General features: G+C 42.4%; 1 protein-coding gene across 2 annotated transcripts in view; it reads right to left on the bottom strand.

The window, feature by feature from the left end:
* Positions 1–335: 335 nt before the first annotated feature.
* Positions 336–20911, bottom strand: part of CS (citrate synthase) — a 38526-nt gene continuing 17950 nt past the window's right edge. For both annotated transcript variants that reach the window (XM_080659787.1, XM_080659788.1), the window contains 10 exons: positions 15441–15491; positions 14350–14457; positions 13455–13520; positions 12990–13121; positions 12559–12747; positions 3437–3636; positions 2778–2907; positions 2560–2661; positions 2222–2431; positions 336–1912 (listed from right to left, as the gene is read on the bottom strand). In XM_080659787.1, the coding sequence (XP_080515913.1) occupies positions 1742–1912; positions 2222–2431; positions 2560–2661; positions 2778–2907; positions 3437–3636; positions 12559–12747; positions 12990–13121; positions 13455–13520; positions 14350–14457; positions 15441–15491 (1359 nt within the window). In that variant the 3' untranslated portion in view covers positions 336–1741. The remainder of the gene's footprint in view (positions 1913–2221; positions 2432–2559; positions 2662–2777; positions 2908–3436; positions 3637–12558; positions 12748–12989; positions 13122–13454; positions 13521–14349; positions 14458–15440; positions 15492–20911) is intronic.

Here is a 20911-nt window from a genome sequence, read left to right as displayed (position 1 = left end):
CTGGTGTCCTTGAATCCGTCACATCAGCAGTTGTGACGAATTCTCTGCAATCAGCTTTGTCTCAGCTATAGTCCTTGAGTGTTCTACCTTACAACAAAATTAGGAAGGATGGCGGCTAAAGGTCAAGGACTTCTAACCTTGAGAAAGGACAGAAATCTCCTTTGGAAATCTCATAGGGAGCCTGCCTTCAGATTAGGATAAAGAAATGTCAAGCCGACCTAAAAATAAAGAGATCTACATGATAACCTATAACCCATTTAAGTCCAGGATCTTGCCAGCCAGATTTCTTACCTCATAATAGATTCTTCCAGGATTTAAATAATAGCAGGCTCAAGCATTGTTAATAAAAACATTTATTTTGCATTTTATACAGAACAACCTGAAGTCTGCATCATGACTTGACAAGTTACCCAGGGGTTTATAGACAGTGTGTCCATCTGAACAGCGTGGTTCTGGGGATTAGGGATCCACACAAACACAGGCAGGAGTTGTGAGGGAGTAAGGAGGCACAGCAGGAGTGTATTTCAATCCTTTCTTAAAGAAAAGGCAGTAGAGCATTCTGAGTCACTGAAAACTTGTGCAGATGGGGCTTCTAAAACCAACACTATACTGTGAGCTCTTAGGGAGGGGCAGGCAGGTAAGGACCTTGATAAATAAGGGATACTTCCTTGTGGCAGGGATGAGGAGGAAGCTTACCATTCTTTTAATGCCCTCAGCCCTAGGATCTGGTATTCAAAGGAGACCATGTCCAAACTTAAGTCATTTTCCTGCTCAGAAAAAGGTGCTAGTATCCCTGGGATCAAGACCATGAAGATATCATGCTGGCCATTCCTATATCCCTAGTCTATGGCCCACAGCATACTAAAATAAGGGAGAGGTCTGAGGGTAATGGCTAAAAAAACTCAGTTCATTTTAAGCACTGATAAAGCCAAATGACTGGGCAAGACCCTATATCAGACTGGTTTCTACAATTCGTAGAAAGGTCTCTAGTAGGGAGGGACAAAGAAGGAAAGGTCCAGAGCACCCTCCACTGGAGGTGCAGCACATACAGAAAATCTCAAAGGAGGTATTCAAGTAGTGGAGAATAGAACACTCCCAGATCTTAATTTTTATGGGATAATTTTAAAAAGAAATAAACATCAAACACTGGGTACCAGTAACAACAAATGCCATGGGCTTTATAGTCATGGCCTTTATGGTCACCTGGTAGTGTTAAAAAAAAAAAAACAATTACCCAAAGCATGTCCAGCTAACCAATAGGTTTTGCCAGGAAGTGTCTGTGGACATGGGAGAGGGCAAGGGGGCTTAGTACAGCTGATAATCCAACATGATTCCTATGGAAACAAGGGGCAGAGTCCTGGTTTGCCGGCCTACTGAGGACTGGGCAGAACAAGTAACTGCAGATTCTCTGCAATCAGCTTTGACCCAGGGAAAGAGGAGCCAGATTCTCACTCTATAGAGATGGTGTGGGGGCCAGATCTAACCCATACCACATGCATTAGTCCTGGTCATCCTACAGTTGATGGGCAACTCATACTAGTCAGGGGAAAGGAGCTGGTTAGGGAAAGAGGGGTCACTTTTCATTTTTTAAAGTCTTAATTTATATTTTAACCTCAAACTTATTACTAGTGCCTCAGATACAACTTAATTTTAAGTCTTTACAAGCCCCCTGAAACAAAACAGAAGTATACTTTTTTTTAAGCTCCCTCACTTCTGGTAGTTAGTTTCCCCCATCTCCAGTTTACCCTGACTTAGTGTCCACAAACTTCATCAGACCATCCGTGCTCATGGACTTGGGCCTCTCTAGAGGGAAGCCTAGGGCTCGGCTCCAGATGAGCTGTGCCAGTACACCCAATGCTCGTGACACCCCAAACAGCACTGTGTAGTAGTTCATCTCCGTCATGCCATAGTACTGTAAGGGAGAAGAGAAAAGTGTTTTGTTAAAGGCCCAGAGGTAGTGGCATTTACAAATCCAGGATTATAGAAACCTTAACCCAGTCAGCCTTAAATAGAAATGATACTGGGAAAAGTACAGCAATTGTGATTCTGAAAAGAGAGCATCCTTTCCTCCTGCCCACACCTCCCCAACCATAGGCAACTTGATAAAAAAGGTAAGGAAAGATACGAGTCCCTGCTCTGACTAGGGAACTGATTTTGTGCATGGCAGAGAACAGTAGTGTTTGGTACAAACTAAAGGGAAAGCAGGGAAGAGAGGACTCACCTGGAGCAGTACCCCACTGTGAGCATCTACATTGGGCCAAGGATTCTTGGCCTTGCCCTGCTCTAAGAGGACATTGGGCACAATCTTGTACAACTGAGCAACCAGCTTAAACATGGGGTCATTAGGCAGGTGTTTCAGAGCAAACTCTCGCTGACACGTATATCGTGGATCAGTCTTTCTCAGTACTGCATGGCCATAGCCTGGGACAACCTACAAAGAGTGAGGGGGAGAAAAGCCAGTTATATTCTCTGGTGGGAATTCTTGTCTTTTCTAAATTCTTCAGGATAGACTAATGGGAGGGGGGAGCTCCTTCTCTAAGGACCACTTCTCATGCTTACCCGCCCTGAGTTGAGTGTGTTCCAGATGTAGTCTCGTAACTTCTCATCTGACACATCTTTGCCAACTTCCTTCTGAAGATTTGTCAGCCAGACAAGCACTTCCTATAGATAAGGTTTGGGGAATAAGAGTGTTAATACATATGCCAAGGAGAACGCTAAGATCAGAAACAAAAGCATGGGACGAAGAAAAACATGGAACAGGAAAAGAATAGTTTTACCTGATTTGCAAGTCCATGTAGGGGCCCTGCCAGCCCATTCATAGCTGCTGCAAAGGACAGGTAGGGATCTGAAAGGGCACTGCCAACTAAGTGGCTGGTATGGGCACTTACATTGCCACCTTCATGGTCACTGTGGAGAAATAAGAGAGTCAAGGCCAAGAAAAGAGAAAAAAAAAGGGTCAGATTATGGAAACACAGACCTTGTTGTTCTCTTGTCATATACTAGCCTAGTTATGGGCGTTCACCAGCCTGTAGCCAGCCAGTCAGTCAGTTATTCATAAGCTCTTGTAAAAGATGTCCCAAGCTCATTACCCGCCTTTGTTTACTGGTTGATGAAGCCTGTGTGCCAAGCTCCCTGGCTCTCACTCCAGGTTTAATAAGCAATGGCCAGAAGAGGGAGCTCCTGGAAAGCTAGAGAAAAACCTCATGTGAGCAGCTAGTACCTTTCTCAGCTAGAAGCACTGCCTTGTTCTTGATGTGACTGTAATTTCCCCATACCTCTTAACCTTCTTTACTAGATCCCTTTCTTGCCTTGTATCATCCCTTACACCATTTTTCCATCACCGTGCTGCCTATTGCCTATTCCCAGATGAGACTTTTAAGGAGCTTTTCTTAAAATTTCCCACCAATCCAGGCTATGGTTGCTGGGTCTAGCTCACCTGTGAATGGTGAGGTACAAGCGCATGAGCTCAGTAAACTGAGCATCAGTATAGCCTAACATGTTGGTGAAATTGTGGGACCAGTCCAGCTTAGAGTCAATGGCCCCAATACTGCTGCCCTCCCGGTACAAATTCCGATAGATCTTTGCAGCAACACAAGGTAGCTTTGCGATCAGATCCATACAATCTTCGTAAATCAACTGAAGGGGAAAAGAGGAAAATGGAGAAGAAAAAAAAAATTATCAACAAAGAATTAGGCAGGAATGCTATTTGTCCTCCATTCAGCCCAGGATCAGGCTATCTGGGTTGATGGTTACACACTGAGTGATTATATACAGAGTATAACAACAACCATTTAACTGAATAACTATGACCCAGGCATTGCACTAGATTATTTACTCATACTGCTCTAGACACATTAAAACAGCAGTTGCCCACCAAGTGGTCCGCAAGGTCCAAAAGGTTGGCAACTGCTGCATTAAAACACTATTCCCAATTTTTACAACTCTACCATGTATATAATGACCTCCATTTTACAGATGAGGGAACTGAAGCTCAGAGCATTCAGTTAAATGCCAGTCATATTGTGAACCCATATATATTTAATCATGTTCTTTCCCTCTATGACTTTGCCCTCAATGAATGTGCTAAGAAACTAGATTTTATCTTTTAAATATATTTTTATTAATTTCAGAGAGGAAGGGAGAGGGAGAGAGAGATAGAAACATCAATAATGAGAGAGAAGCACTGATCAGCTACCTCTCCTACTGGGGATCGAGCCTGCAACTTGGGCATGTACCCTTGACCTGAATCGAACCAGGGACCCTTTAGTCCACAGGTCAATGCTCTATCCACTGAGCCAAACCAGCTAGGGCAAAAACTAGGTTTTAATAATTAATTTTATGTTCCCTCTTCCAAAGAAAATTCACCATATATGCCAAGGGTCAAACATTGGTATTCAACTGTTAGTTAATAGCAAAAGGCTTCCTTTTTTTGTTTTTGTTTGTTTTAAAGAATAGTTTATTGATTTTGAGAGAGAGAGGAAGGGAGAGGGGAAAGAGAGAAGAGAAACATTGAAGGCACAACATGATTGCTGTGTGCCCCCTACTGGAATCCAGCCCTATGTATACTATGTTTTTCCCCTATATATACATACCTATGAATTTATAAATTAGTGACAGTAAGAGATTAATAATAACTAATAATAAAATAAAACAATTATAATAATATATTGTAATAAAAGTTATGTGAATGTGGTCTGTCTCTCAAATATTTTATTGTGCCATACTCACCTTCTCACTTAAACGAAGTACTTTATAGCTTCTGTTTAGAATATCCAAATTGCCAGCATCACTACTCTTTATGTTTTGGGACCATTATTAAGTAAAATGAAGATTACTGTGATATTTCGACTGTGGATCTGATAACTCAGCCAGCTAAGTGACTAACAATGTAAATTCATACACTGGACAAAGGGAAGATTCACATCCCAATGGATGCAGCAGGATAATGCGACCTTTAAAACTTTGAATTGTTGATTTTCTGGAATTTTCCACTTAGTATTTTGGGACCATGGTTAACTGAAATCATGGAAAGTGAAACCAGGGACAGGTGCTATGTAGTTTAATTGGTTGTTTTTGAAAGGCAGTGTTGAACTTTTTGTTGCAATTCAGCAATCTTCTCATAGAAAGTTGTTTCTCTTTGGGAGGGGGGACCCTATCTCTAAGCATATTAATAGGCTAGCTACATGGTTTGTATTTGTAGTGAGGGATATAGGTTTCTTTAAAAAATTTTTTTAGTTTTTCTTGATTTTAGAGTGGAAGGGGGAGGAAGAGGGGAGAGGGAGAGAGGGAGAGAGGGGGAAGAGAGAGAGACAGAGAGAGAGAGAGAGAGAAAGAAAGAGAGAAACATCAATGTGAGAGAGAAACATTGATTAGTTACCTCCCGAAAGTGCCTCAAACCCATACAACCCAGGCAAGTGCCCTTGACTGGGAATCGAACTGGCAACCTCCTGGTGCACAGGATCACATCCAACCAACTGAGCCACACTGGCCAGGGCAAGGCTTCCAGTTTTTAAGCACTTACTATAGCAGATACTGTGCTAGATACGTTATTTGCACTTTTTTATTTTCTTACAGTAATCCTGTAAGATAACATATCCCTCATTTTACAAATAAGGAAATTAGGGCTTGGCCAGGTTGAGTAACTTTTGCAAGATTACCCATGTAGCTAACAAGCATCATCTAGCTTAAACAATTAACTCATGGCCACTTTTGTTTCACCTATACCAGTGGCCGGCAAACTGCGGCTTTTTGGCCCCTTGAGTGCGGCTCTTCCACAAAATACCACGTGTGGGTGCGCACGTACAGTGCAATTGAAACTTCGTGGCCCATGCACAGAAGTCGGTTTTCGGCTCTCAAAAGAAATTTCAATTGTTGTACTGTTGATATTTGGCTCTGTTGACTAATGAGTTTGCCGACCACTGACCTATACCATACTTCCCCCCATCACTTCTCAAATTATTTTGAGTTAAACACCAGACATCCTATATGTATTTCTTTTTTTTTTTTAATATTTTTATTGATTTCAGAGAGGAAGGGAGAGGGAGAGAGAATAGAAACATCAATGATGAGAGAGAATCATTGATCGGCTGCCTCCTGCACGCCCCCTACTGGGGATCGAGCCTACAACCCAGGTACGTGCCCTTGGCAGGAATGGAACCTGGGACCCTTCAGTCCGCAGGCCGATGCTCTATCCACTGAGCCAAACCAGCCAGGGCCATATATGTATTTCAATATGTAAATATTTAAGCATGTATATCTAAAAGATAAAGATCCTTCATAAACCCCAATCACAAAACCATTATCCTACTGAAAAAAATTTAATATGTCCTATCACTAAATATCTTCTCAGTAGTCAATTTAAGTTCCCTCTTACGCTCTCCTTTATTTTCTTTCCTTTTTAAAAAAAAAAAAAATTTTTACTGATTTTCTTACAGAGAGGGAGGAAGAGGGATAGAGAGTTTGAAACATTGATGAGAGAGAAACATCGATCAGCTGCCTCCTGCACACCCCCTCCTGAGGATGTGCCCGCAACCAAGGTACATGCCCTTGCCCGAAATCGAACTGGGACCCTTGAGTCCGCAGGCCGACGCTCTATCCACTGAGCCAAACCAGTTAGGGCTCTCCTTTATTTTCACTTTTTATTGAATTTATTGGGGTGACACTGATTAACAAAATTATACATGTTTCAGGCACACAATTCCACAACACATCATCTGTACACTGTATTGTGTGTTTACCACCCCAAGTCTCTCTATTTTTAAAAATATATTTTTATTGATTTCAGAGAGGAAGGGGGAGGGAGAGAGAGAAACATCAATGATGAGAATCACCGATCAGCTGCCTCTTGCACAACCTCCTGGGGATCGAGCCTGCAACCCAAGCATGTGCCCTGCCCAGGAATCAAACCATGACCTTCTGGTTCATAGATCAATGTTCAACCACTGAGCTACACCGGCTGGGCCCAAGTCTCTTTTTATTTGTGGGAAATCAGATCATTTCTTCTGTAGAGTTTTCCCCGAGTTTGCTGGCTATACACCTGTGATGTTCCCCTGTCAACTGTATTTCCTACAAACTGAAAGTTAGAGGCTGGAGCAGATTCAGGTTCAATTTTTTAAAGCAAGACTATTGGGTAATTTTGTTGTGTTCATTTGTTAAGAGAAACATATCTGGTTGTCTCTCTTTTTGTGATGTTAAGAGCTTGCTCAATTTTTAGGGCTCAAATTTTATTTTCTTGCCCTAACCGGTTTGGCTCAGTGGATAGAGCGTCAGCCTGCGGACTGAAGGGTCCCAGGTTCGATTCCCGTCAAGGGCATGTACCTTGGTTGTGGGCACATCCCCGGTGGGGGGTGTGCAGGAGGCAGCTGATCGATGTTTCTCTCTCATCGATGTTTCTAACTCTCTCTCCCTCTCTGTAAAAATCAATAAAGTATATTTTTAAAAAAATTATTTTCTCAAAGGGATTTTAAATTCCTTTAGGGAAGGGACAGGGTTTTAGTTGTGTTTTTTTTTTTAATATAAAAAATGTATTGATTGACTTGAGAGAGGGAGAGAAACATCGATTTGTTTTTATTTATGCATTCATTGGTTGATTCCTGTATGTAACCTTACCAGTGATCAAACCCACAACTTTGGTTTATCAGACGATGCTCTAACCAGCTGCTTTTATCCAGTTTCACGTACATAGAAAGCATGGAGTAAATACTTGCTGATTGATATTACATAGTGCTATCCCATCAAGCTAACTGGTTAAAAGCTCCTATAAGAAGTCATGAAGGCCTGACCAGTGTGGCTCAATGGTTGAGCACTGACCCAGGAACCAAGAGGTCACTAGTTTGATTCCTGGTCAGGGCACATGCCTGGGTTGTAGGCTCGATCCCCAGTATGGGGAGTGTAGGAGGCAACCTATTGATAATGTTTCTCTCTCAGCAATGTTTCTATCTCTCTAATTCTCTTTCTCTCCCTAGAGATCAATAAAAACATATTTTAAAAAAAAAAGTCATGAAGTTTCAGTAGTTCTGTTGGAACTAAGTAAAATTGATAATAACTAGCCTAAATAAGTTAATCCCTATGAAGTCATCTATACTTATTCAGTGAATTTTGTCAATGCCACCAGAATTCAGTGAGAATACTGCCAAAATAAAAGCTATTTTTTAAAAAACATATTTTTTATTGATTTCAGAGAGAAGGGGGGGACAGACAGAAACATCAATGATGAGAGAGAATCATTGATTGGCTGCCTCCTGCATGCCCCACACTGCGGATTGAGCCTGCAACTCAGCTATGTGCCCTCACTGAGAATCGAACCTGGGACCCTTCAGTCCACAGGCTGACACTCTATCCACTGAGCAACACTGGCCAGGCTATAGGCTATTTTAAGTAAGAAATACTTAGTTAACACTCTGTAAGTTCTCAGATTCCTTACATGATAATCATACTATTAACTATACCTCTTTGCAGATTTACATCCCCCAAGGAAGTAGGTTACTTCCAAAGCCTGCTCAAGGATAGGCAGTTCTAAGGGACTAGATTCACTAGCAGAATGACAAGAACAGGATCTCAGGCTAGGCAAACTGGTATCTGTGAAGTATATACTAACTTTCAAAATCATTTGGAATGTATGAATGGCCACATCATAAAGATACTACAAAAATGAGATTGTTTCAACTTCTACCAGTGAGGATGAAGTTTATAAAGCATCAAGTATCAGACCAGGTATAACAGTGTGGGATCCTTATCCTTTTTGTAGTGGTCAATGCTGTACAGTTAAAGAGAAGTTAAAAACAAAAATAAAACAACAATAAAAAAACCTGGCAGAGAACTCTTGCTTATTCATTCTTTAATAAGATTGTAGTACTATTTTAGCTTGTACCAACTCATTATCTACAAAGCCTTGGAAAAAAAGACATTAAAACACACCACTATCACAACTGTCTGGAATAAAGGTAACAAAATTGACCATAACTGTCATCGAGAGCCACCGTTTCTAATGCTAGTAAAATTCTGGGCAAATACTTAGCTATCAATCATGAAGAAGACACAGAAGAAAAAAAGCTAGTATTAATAGTGAAGAGAGTTCAGAGTAGAGCAAACTCAAATTTGAATCTTCTCTCTACTTAATCTTTCTAACCCTCAGATTTTCCAGTCAGTAAATGTATATACATATCAGTAAAATGGGAAGAACAACATCTACCTCATAGGGTTGTGCTGAGGATTAAATTGGATGATGAATATAAAGCATCCAAACATCAAAGAGGGAATCCTACATGCCTCCTACATGCTCCCTAACTGGGGATTGAGCCCATAACCGGGGCATGTGCTCTTGACCAGAATCGAAACCAGGACCCTCCAGTCCGCAGGCCAACGCTCTATCCACTGAGTCAAACCAGCTAGGGCAGATCATTTTCTTGAGATATATGTTAAAAAAACAAGATGAACTGATTATCCCAATAAAGACTCAGATCACATATAAACTTAATATAAATTTTTAAACAGAAATAACCAGCTGAATGTTGTAATGTAATTCTTCTTAAACAGTCCATGGTTAAATTAACCAAAACAGAAAACTCACCTGAAATAGCATGTCTAACCGTTACTAACTAGTAAGAGTTACAAGATGTGCCCTTCTTCTTTGAAATCAATAAAAATATATTTTTTAAAAAGATACAAGATGTAGCAGCAAAAAGAGAATCAAGCACCACTAAACTAAAGCACCAAAACCCAGTGCTAATTTTTGTGTAGTGTGAACTTATTATTCACACATCCTAAGGCTGACAAATACATCAGTTATAATTTGTACTCTCCAGAAGATTGGCAAAGTCCTGACATGCATGTTTACTACGAGAGAGCCACACTTAGATGACAACTCACAAACAGATGGTGGTAGAACAATCACATCAATGGCTATGCTGAAATGGAGGCAAGAGCAAGCAGAGGAGCACATTTTAGTGATTCAACAAAGGACAGTGTGAAGCAACGCAGCATGTCATGGATGCCTGGGGAGTGTCTTGTAGGCATCCATTAAAAAGTATGAAGAAGCTGTTTTCTCCTCTCCTCATGACAATCAAATAGAAACTCACTTATGGGTGGTAAATTTCTAAAAGATGAGTTTTAAGACAGAGGAACTGTAGGTCTTTTTTTTTTTTTTTTAGCTTTAAAAAATATGTATATACATTTATTGATTTCAGAGGCAAAGGAGAGGGAGAGAGACAGAAACATCAATGAGAGAGAATAATCGATTGGCTGCCTCCTGCATGCCCTTGACCAGAACTGAACCTGGGACCATTCAGTCTGAAGGCCGACGCTCTAGTCACTGAGCCAAACTGGCTAAGGAAATGTCTTGATTTAACCTTTTGTGTTATGGTGACCCACACAGATAACAGTCACCCGAAGAGCATTTTGAATAGCATCTAAAAAAAGACTTGACTTGGGGTGGTAAACAAACAATACAATATACAGAGATGATGTATTTGTAGAATTATATACCTGAAACCTATATAATTTTATTAACCAACATTACCCCAATAAAGTAATAATAAAAAAAGGGGAAATGAAAAGCTATATATTCAGGTTATACAGCTTTCTGAATCTATGGATGTGCAGCTCTATGAATGCTTTAAGTGCCTGTGAATGTGTATATTCTGTGCGATTCCAATACCCTCCTCCTCCTCAATGCCAAACAGACTAATATCAATTGCAAACTCTCCCTCCCTCCTCCCCCAAACAGCAAACATAATTCTCTATACACAGTTGGCATCAAATAAATATTGACCAACCAAATGAAGCAGGACTTGACAAAATCCCAAGGGGATTTCATCAGACTAGTAGACCACGGCATGGCCCACAGACCATTCTATGCCTTGCATCACAGTAAACTCTTTCACGACCACTTGGTGGTTGGCATCTTATTATCAAAATCATTTAGTATACCTGTTTTGCAAAAGGGAACTCTTGTGTTCCTACATTACCTGTCTCTGACTAAGAAAAGAAAATAAGATGTGCTCCTGTAAACTTAACCAGAAATCTTGTACTTTACCCAGTGTTTATGAGTATATGTGGTACTGGAAAGAGGATGGAAGGAAATTAGATACTCTGTATTGGGACAGGCACAATACTCTTCTCCTACTACAACTACAGAGTACAAATATTTCATCTTCAGAAAATAAAGCTCAGAATCCTGGATCTTACTTCTGGGATACTAACTACCCTTCCACTCTGATAGGTATCTTGAGTGGGCTAGTTCAGAACTGTGGCTGATTGGCATTAGTCCTCCCAGACTCTAGAGTTGCCATTCTCAAGATTCTCCTTATTTGAAGAGGACATAGGACCATTTGGATTTAGTGTGAGACACTACACTATGAAATCTTCCTCAGGGACTGTAGTTAAATCACATCCTTTTCTTTCTTTAAAAAAAAAAAAAAAAAATTAAAAAATTGATTTGAGAGGAAGGAAGTGAAAGAGAAACCTCAATTTGTTGATCCACTTATCTATGCATTATTGGTTGATTCAATTTTTAAGATATTTTAATGTTTTTATTTTTAAGAACTTTTTATTGATTTCAGAGAGGAAGGGAGAAGGGGAGAGAGAAACATCAATGATGAGAGAGAGCCCTGGCTGGTTTTGCTCAGTGGATAGAGCGTCGGCCTGTGGACTGAAGGGTCCCAGGTTTGATTCTAGTCAAGAGGACATGCCTGGGTTGCAGGCTTGATCCCCAGTAGGGGGCATGCAGGAGGCAGCCGATCGATGATTCCCTCTCATCATTGATGTTTCTATCCCTCTCCCTTCCTCTCTGAAATCATTAATAAAAAAAATTTTAAAAAATGAGAGAATCATCAATTGGCTGCCTTATGCATGTCCTCTACTGGGGGATTGAGCCAGCAACCCAGGCATGTGCCCTGATGGGGATTCGAACCATGACCTCCTGGTTCATGGGTCGATGCTCAACAACTGAGCCACACTGGCTGGGCTGGTTGATTCTTTTTTTTTTTTTAATATATTTTATTGATTTTTTTACAGAGAGGAAGAGAGAGGGATAGAGAGTTAGAAACATCGATGAGAGAGAGACATCGATCAGCTGCCTCCTGCACGCCCCCTACTGGGGATGTGCCCGCAACCCAGGTACATGCCCTTGACCGGAATCGAACCCGGGACCCTTCAGTCCGCAGGCCGACGCTCTATCCACTGAGCCAAACCGGTTAGGGCTGGTTGATTCTTTTATGTGCCCTGACCGGAGATCCAAACACATAACCTCGGTGTGGACAAAGTCACATCCTTTTCAATGTTCCAACAGCCCTGTGTACATATTTCAACAGGGTTTTACAGAATTATAATTTCTTTTTTACATCTATACCACCCAAAACAAACTAACAACTTTGGTGATAGAAAGCATGCTCCATATACCCAAAGATAAAAAGTAAGCCACAATAAAAAAAAAATGGTTAAATATGTTTCTGGCATAACTCAGGAGTAAATTTTCCTAAATATTCTATATTGTTTTTCTTCCTTCACATTCTATTCTCTGAATCCCCATCACACATCCATCACCGCACCAAAATTTCCTACCTCCCAGTACTTGGTTCGGCTGATACCCTCTGCATATGCTCGGGCAAAGTTGCTTTCACTATTGAGGGCTGTAATGGCTGCACTGAGCTGAGACATGGGGTGTAGATTGTTGGGAAAGTTGTCCAGCATGGTGACCACATGGGAAGGCAGAGCCGCCCTCTTTGCCCACTCTTTTGAGAGCCACGACACCTGTGGAAAAGGATACATCGCTCAAACAAGGCAAAGAAAAAGAAGCGAAAAAGTGACATCTGAGTAAGAAAATACAAGCAAATTCAACCCAATCCACTTACACAGCAGAACTCTGCTCTGATTCCTCCCGTTCACTGTACATCTTTATAAACTACCACCAACAGCCAGATCAGGATTAAGTGTTAGAAATTAGAGAAAGGCAAAGGAGGGGAATGAGAAAGGCCAATGTCCTTCTGCTTTACCTGTTCCTCTGTTGGGATTTTCCCAGTTACCAGCAGCCAAAATAAGCCCTCCGGCAGGGGTTCTTCCCCACCCTTAGCCTTGGGCAGCTGTTTCTGACATTCAGGGATACTGTAGCCTCGGAAACGGATGCCCTTGAAGGAGAAGAGTAAGAATGTTATACAACTTAAATTTATTAGCCTGGAAATAATTGACTGGTCCCACTCTTATCAGACATTTTAACAAATTAGAGTAGAACTTTTAAAACTTAGATCTTCAAAAAACTTACTTCTGCTTTGTACTTTTACTAGTTGATTTATTAAAAAGGTAAACTTATTTTTCAGTTATTCCATATATACCTATTTTCAAGCTTCCAAAATATAAAGGTAGGTGCTTTTGTTCTCCTTACCCTTAGTGGTTTAAAATACGATGTGCACAATAGTCAGTAAACACAATAATTATTAGTGGTTAACATGAAGGTCTCTTACCTCATCAGGATCAAGAACTGATGTTTCGTATACCAATCCCTTCATGCCTCTCATGCCACCATACATCTAAAGAAAAGAGGAGGATGCAACCAATGGCCAGAATAATTCAGGCTAGAGCTTGTTAGTGCTTCATGGGATTTGGGAGAGGCCATTTATTTCTGACTTGTAAGACTTCATTTGGGAAAGATGATTTCTGCCCTGCCCGGTTTGGCTCAGTGGCTAGAGCGTCGGCCTGCAGACTGAAGGGTCCCGGGTTCGATTCCCGAAAGGGGCACATGCCCGGGTTGTGGGCTCGATCCCCCCCCAGTGGGGGACGTGCGGGAGGCAGCCAATCAATGATTCTCTCTCATCATTGATGTTTCTATCTCTCTCCCTTCCTTTCTGAAATCAATAAAAAATATATATATATTTTAAAAAAAGATGATTTCCAATGAGTTAACTTATTACAGTATGGAATTTTGCAAGGGAACCTACTAATGTTGGAAATGAAATTTTTAAATTGAGAAATAACTATATTTGATGTTTCTGCCTCTGTTTGCTTCCTTTTCCTGTTGAATTTTATTTTTTCTCATGCCCACTGTTACTCCCTCATTCCCACCAATCAAAGTAAACAGAATGGGATCTATTACAGGGGCAGGAGATACGAGCTCTGGCCCCCTAACCTAAGGAGCTGGAAAGAGAAATAGAAATTTCATTCATGACTCCCATAGGTGAATTAGGTTAGGCTCAACTATTCAATTTGTAGAAAATAAGTCTAATTTCTAATAAAAATCATTAAGCACCAACATTGCCTTATATAGAACAGAATGCTTTTGAATAGTCAGTGAAGAGAACAATACTGTTGCTAAAGCACATTACAGAGCTACTTTTCCAGACAAATTCCCACAACCCTTACCATGTCCACAGTGATTTGGCCCACCACTGTCTTTCCATGTTGCTGCCTGAAGGTCTTAATTCTGGCCTGCTCTTTAGGTATCAGGTCAGCCAACACATCTTTCAAATTCTAAAAAGAGAAATAGAGAGGCTAAGTTATGATCAAAATGCTGACTACATTACCTGCAAAGTAGGTATACGAAGACTGGTTTTTTATAACTTGGTTTTCTCTATCTGCCCGGGAAGACTGGTCAACTACTCTGTACACAGGAGGTTAAAAGAATTAGGTGGAGCTCTGGCAGGGTGGCTCAGTTGGTCAGAGCGCTGTCTTGATATGCCAAGGTGTTGGGTTTGATCCCCTGTCAGGGCACATAGAAGCCACCAACCAATGAATGCATAAATAAGTGAAATAACAAATGGATGTTTCTCTCTCTCTCCCTTCCTATCTATCTAAAAATCAATTAAAAGAACTAGGCAGAGGGAAAGGAGAATAGGGAGTTGTTTTAATGGATACAGAATTTCAATTTGGGAACATGAAAAAGTTCAGGGGGTGGACAGAGCTAATGGTTGTGCAATAATGTGAATGCCACTGAACTAATACACTTAAAAATGGTTAAAATGGCAAATGTTATGGTATGTATATTGTAGCAATTTAAAAAAAAAGATTAAGCATGCCCGGCTGGCAAGCTCAGTGGTTGAGCGTCGACCTATGAACCAGGAGATTGCGGTTCAATTCCTGGTCAGGGCACATGCCCAGGTTGCAGGCTCAATTCCCAGTAGGGGGTGTGTAGGAGGCAGCTGATCAATGATTCTCTCTTTCATCACTGATGTTTCTCTCTCTCCCCCTTCCTCTCTGAAATCAATAAAAACAGTAAATTTAAAAAAAGATTAGGCAACTACTATTTTATATTCTCATCTCACTACACTATTGAATAAATGACATCTTAAAATAGTAGTAATAGTAATAGTTATAACAACAATAACAATAATAACAAACACCTCCAGAAGATACTCAGAATAATGATGAATCTGGGTGGTAGCCAACCCACCCCAACCCTATCCCAGGATCAGGCTGCCTCAATGATTCTCAGTCTTTGTTCCCCCCAAACTTACTGCGGAGGAAGCACTAGCATGCCGGGCAGCAAGAACAAGACAGGATGCATTCTGCAAAGAAAACACAAAAATTTATGCAATAGTTATTCCTCCCTCCTATGTATTAACAAGAAGTGACAGTGACTCAACCTGTATTAATCTTAGCCTCTAAGGACAGTCTGACATAAAAGAAAGCTGTAAAAGACCCTGAATAGCTTGGAAGGAGTTACCAAGTCTGGAGGCAGCAATTGGGTTTAGCTCTGCTTTTTGCATCCAGAGCTTCATTAGTATCCCCTGAAGACAGACTCTCTCCCATCATTTGGGTTCTAGGGCTGGGCTTTGTTAGGCACAGAGGAAATGTCAGAAAGGCTGTTGTTACAGAGTACCTAGTCCATCCCAATCTAGCTCTTAATAATTCTGAATGGCCCCGAGAAAAGCAAATGAGGGAACTGATCAATTACTTAACCCTGCTGGTAAAATCTCTCAGGCACCTAGTAGTCTTCTGGCAACACTTCCAACCTTTCCAGTAAGCCTAGGAGAGCCCACAGGCAGAGACGGACTATCAGAACACTACCTCAAATGCTCCTGGAAAAAGCACAAAGACAGAACATCTACAAAGTAACAACTGACAGAAAGCTACTCAGCAACAGCAATGGAAACTAGAAAACTGGAAAATCATCTTCAAAGTGCTGAGAGAATAATTAAACTAGAGTTGTGTACTGGGTGAGAAAATATCTTAAAGGAGGTGAAATGAAGACGTTTCAGACGAACAAAAGATGACAGTTTATTGCCTATATACTTGAACCCAAAAGGATTTTTAAAGATATACTTCAGGAAGAAAATTATCCAGAAAGATGGACTTGAGATTCAAGAAGGCTATATATATCTGCTCTGGCCACTGTGACTCAGCTGGTTGGAGGCACACCAAAAGGTTGCAGGTTTTATTCCCCGTCAGGGCACATACTCAGGTTGTTGGTTCGGGCATGTGTGGGAGATAACTGATCAATGTTTCTCTCTCACATTGATGTTTCTCCTTCTCCCTCCCCCTCTCTTCCTTCCTCTCTCTACAATCAATAAAACATAAAATAAAATAAAATTTAAAAAGAGGCTATATCCCTTACTACAAAGACAAATAGTGTAGCTAGCCCATTAATATGTTTAGAGATAGGGTTTTTTTCCCCACCCAAAGAGAAACAGCTTTCTATGAGAAGATTGCTGACCTGCAACAAAAGTTCAACACTGCCTTTAAAAAACAACCAATTAAGCTACATAGCACCTGTCCCTGGTTTTGCTTTCCATGGTTTCAATTAACCGTGGTGCAAAAAAACTAAATGAAAAATTCCAGAAATCAACATTTTCTTAAGTTTTTTTTCCTAGTATATTTTTATTAATTTCAGAGAAGTAGGGAAAGGGAGTGATAGAAACATCAATGAGAATCACTGATTGGCTGCCTCCTGCATGCCCCCCACTGGGGATCGAGCCTGCAACCCAGGCATGTGTCCTGACAGGGAATCAAACCGTGTGACCTCTTGGTTCATAAAGACACTCAACCACTGAGCCACACTGGCTGGGCAACAATTCATAAGTTTCAAAGGTCACATTATCTTGCTGCATCCCACTGGGACGTCCAGTGTATGTATCCACACTGTTAGTCACTTAGTTGGCTGAGTTATCAGATCCACAGTTGAGATATCGCAGTGCTTGTGCTCAAGTAACCCTCATTTTACTTAATAATGATCCCAAAACATAAATAGTGATGATGGCAATTTGGATATGCTAAACAGAAGCCATAAAGTGCTTCGTTTAGGTGAGAAGGTTTAAGTATAGCACAATAAAATATTTTGAGAGACAGACCACACTCACACAACTTTTATTACAGTACTAGAGACCCAATGCACGAAATTCATGCAAGGGGCTTGGCCCTTGCGGCCCCGCCCCCTCCCACTGGTTGTACCAGAAGGTAGTTCTGCCATCTGGTCTAATTAGCATATTAGCTCTTTATTATACAGGATACTAGAGGCCCCGTGCACGAAATTCGTGCACTGGGGGCTGGGGGGAGGGGGGTGGAGGAGGGTCCCTCAGCCTGGCCTGTGCCCTCTTGCAGTCCGGGATCCCTCTCACAGTCCAGGACCCCTCGCTCCTTACCACCTGCCCGCTCGCTGCTCCTTACCTTTTACCTCACTGCTCCTTAGTGCTGCCACAGAGGCAGGAGAGGCTCCTGCCACGCTGCTGCGCTAGCCAGCTGTGAGCCCAGCTCCTGGCTGAGCGGTGCTCCCCCTGTCGGAGCACACTGACCACCAGGTCACAGCTCCTGTGTTGAGCGCCTGCCTCTTGGTGGTCAGTGCGCGTCATAGCGACCAGTCGTTCCACTGGTCCTTCTGCAGTTCGGTTGATTTGCATATTAGACTTTTATTATATAGGATTTCTGTGAGCTCTTATATGTATTTATCGAATATTTTCTGCAAATACATTTTTCCCAGTTTGACTTTTATTTTATTTTTTAAATATATTTTATTGATTTTGTACAGAGAGGAAGGGAGAGGGATAGAGAGTTAGAAACATCGATGAGAGATAAACACAATCAGCTGCCTCTTGCACACCTCCTACTGGGGACGTGCCTGCAACCAAAGTACATGCCCTTGACTGGAATTGAACCTGGGACCTTTCAGTCCGCAGGCTGACACTCTATCCACTGAGCCAAACCGGTTTCGGCGCCAGTTTGACTTTTAAAATCTAGACTCATTAGCAATTTCCCCTGTAGCCACATGGATTCCTTTAGATGCCCGTTTTCTTCCTCATTGGAATTCTATGTTATTTTTATTGCTATAATTTCTTTTTTTAAAGAGTCTCTTATTCTTATTGAGCTGTATTTTCTTCTAGTTTGCAGCCATGGGACCATAATGGCTTCACCTCTAACTTTATTTTTTAAAATATGTTTTCATTTATTTGAGAGAGAGAGAGGAAGAAAGAGAGAAAGAGAGAAAGACTGAGCCCACAATTGGGGCATGTGCCCTGACAGGGAACCTAACCAGCAACCTATTGGTATACAGGACAGACATCCAGGCCCAGGCCTCAGGCTTCTTATTCTTTGTTGTTAATGCTTATAAGAATCAAAAGGTCCTTCACAGGCTAGTGGCTTGGCTCAGTGGAGAGAGCATCAGCCTGTGGACCGAGGGGTCACAGGTTTGATTCCAGCCAAGGGCACATGCCTGGGTTGTGGGCTCGGTCTCCAGTAGGGGTTGTGCAGGAGGCAGCCAATCGGTGATTCTTTTTCATCACTGATGTTTCTCTCTCTCTCCTTCTCCCTGAAATCAATAAAGAAATACATTTTTTTTTTTTTTAAAAAAAGGTGGTTTATTATGCTAATAAGCTCATAGTTTCTGAAAGAGGCTGAAGATTCTCATTCAGGGTTTTCACAGGACAGTGGCACCTCATAGAACCCCTACTCCTAGGAGACTCGCCTTTCAACAGTAATAACAGAACAGCTGACACTGAATGGCCACTTAAAACAGGCCCCAGCACTCTTCTTTCTAAGTGCTTCACTTGGTGACCTGGTTTGATCAACAACCCCAGGAGGGCACTATTATTCCCAGCTTTCAGATGAGAAAACAAAGGCGCAGAGTGGTTAAGTGATTTGCCCAAGTGCAGGACAGAGCTGGGGAATAGATGTGCACACAGATGCAGGGATTCCCGGCACGAGTGACAACTGAGGCAGGATAGGACAGTGCCGGGAAGAGAGGGAAGGCAGCGGGTATTGCCCCGGACACCCAGGGAGCACATGCTGGGACCCGGCTGGACTTCTGACCCTCAGGGGTTTCATATTGCAGAGCCATCTTGCCTGGGAATCCGGAATCCAGAATCCGAGTTCTCCCAGGGGCCCCAGGACATGGAGCAGCCAATATCCACACCTGCCTACATTGCCAGTTAAGCACTGGGGTTTGTAAGTTCAGTGAGGGCAGGGGGAAGATAATCAGTGACAACAGTGAGCACTTAGTATCTGTCAAGCCCTGGGCTGAGAGCCTTACATGCATAATCTTATGCACACCCAGTAACATTCCATTGAGGCTGGTACTATTATCATACCCATTTTATTTTATTTTATTTTTTTTAATATATTTTATTGATATTTCACAGAGAGGAAGGGAGAGGGATAGAGAGCTAGAAACATCGATGAGAGAGAAACATCGATCAGCTGCCTCCTGCACACCTCCCACTGAGGATGTGCCCGCAACCAAGGTACATGCCCTTGACCGGAATCGAACCCGGGACCTTTCAGTCCGCAGGCCGACGCTCTATCCACTGAGCCAAACCGGTTTCGGCATCATACCCATTTTATAGATGAAGAAACGGAGGCTCAGAGAGGTTACACAGGTCTAACTGGCAGAGTCTGTGTGACTCCAAAGTCACCACGTCCCTCTGCTACCCCCAACCCTCAGGTGGGTGGCGTTGCTAAGTCCAGCTTTTCTCTCCCTCTTGCTCTGGGACACCCAATGATCAGCAGGGCTAAGCAGAGAGGAGAGATGGGGCTCCGAAGGACCCAATAGGGGACCTGGTCATTATTTCTCTAGAGCCCAGCGATAAAGAATCAATAAGGAAAAAGACTTGCCATTTCCAGGCTGTTCTATTGTATCTTCTTCCCACTAATGGAAACTGGTATGCCAGGGGATCAGAGCCTGTGGGCCGTGGGGGAGGGACCAAGAGGTCGGCCATCCCCTCCCCGCAATCCCACTCACCGGCCTTGCCCTTGGCGCTGGTCGATCTCTGTGTGTGGGGTGATGGGGGGCAGGGCCTTGGCCTGGTGCCGTAGCATGCCCCACCACCCACCCCGGGTTCCCCCAGTTCCCCATTCGCCATCGGGGACTGGAGCCTGAAGGCCAGGGGGAGGGACCGAGAGGTCCGCTGTTCCCACCCACCCCAACCGAGAGTCGCCCTGTGTGGGGGGACTGGCAGGGTGGAGGCCTTGGCCTGGCAAGGCCTGCGTCCCCTGCCATCCACCCATGGTTCCTCATTCGCCATTGGGGGATGGGAGCTGCGGGCTAGAGAAGGGACTGAGAGGTGCCCAGGGCCCACAGATCGCTCCTGCCGCCACACCCCAGCTGCCCGGGGCCCACTGTTTGGTCGTCCGAATGGTTGTGACGGCCCTAGGCTATTATTAGTATAGATTGTTATAAATGTTTTATTATTAGTTATTGTTAATCTATTACTGTCACTAATTTATAAATTAAACTCATGGGTATGTATGTATGTATAGGGAAAAACAGAGGGTTCAGTACTATTTGTGGTTTTAGGCATCCATTGGGGGTCTTGGAATGTAACCCCTATGGACAAGGTGTGACTACTGGGCTAACTAGCTATACGGGGTTAGACAAGGAGATTTAACTTTTCTGCATGAGATTATTTTGAAGATAAAATGAGATAGTCAAAATAAGTCCCAGTTTCCCCATCTACAATGTGGTGTTATTACTGACTACACAACTCAACAGGGTTATTTT

The sequence above is a fragment of the Plecotus auritus genome, assembly GCF_963455305.1.
Source record: "Plecotus auritus genome assembly, chromosome: 3".
Lineage (NCBI taxonomy): Eukaryota > Metazoa > Chordata > Mammalia > Chiroptera > Vespertilionidae > Plecotus > Plecotus auritus.
The sequence above is the reverse complement of the archived record's forward strand: the minus strand, read 5'-3'. Positions and strand labels throughout refer to the sequence as shown.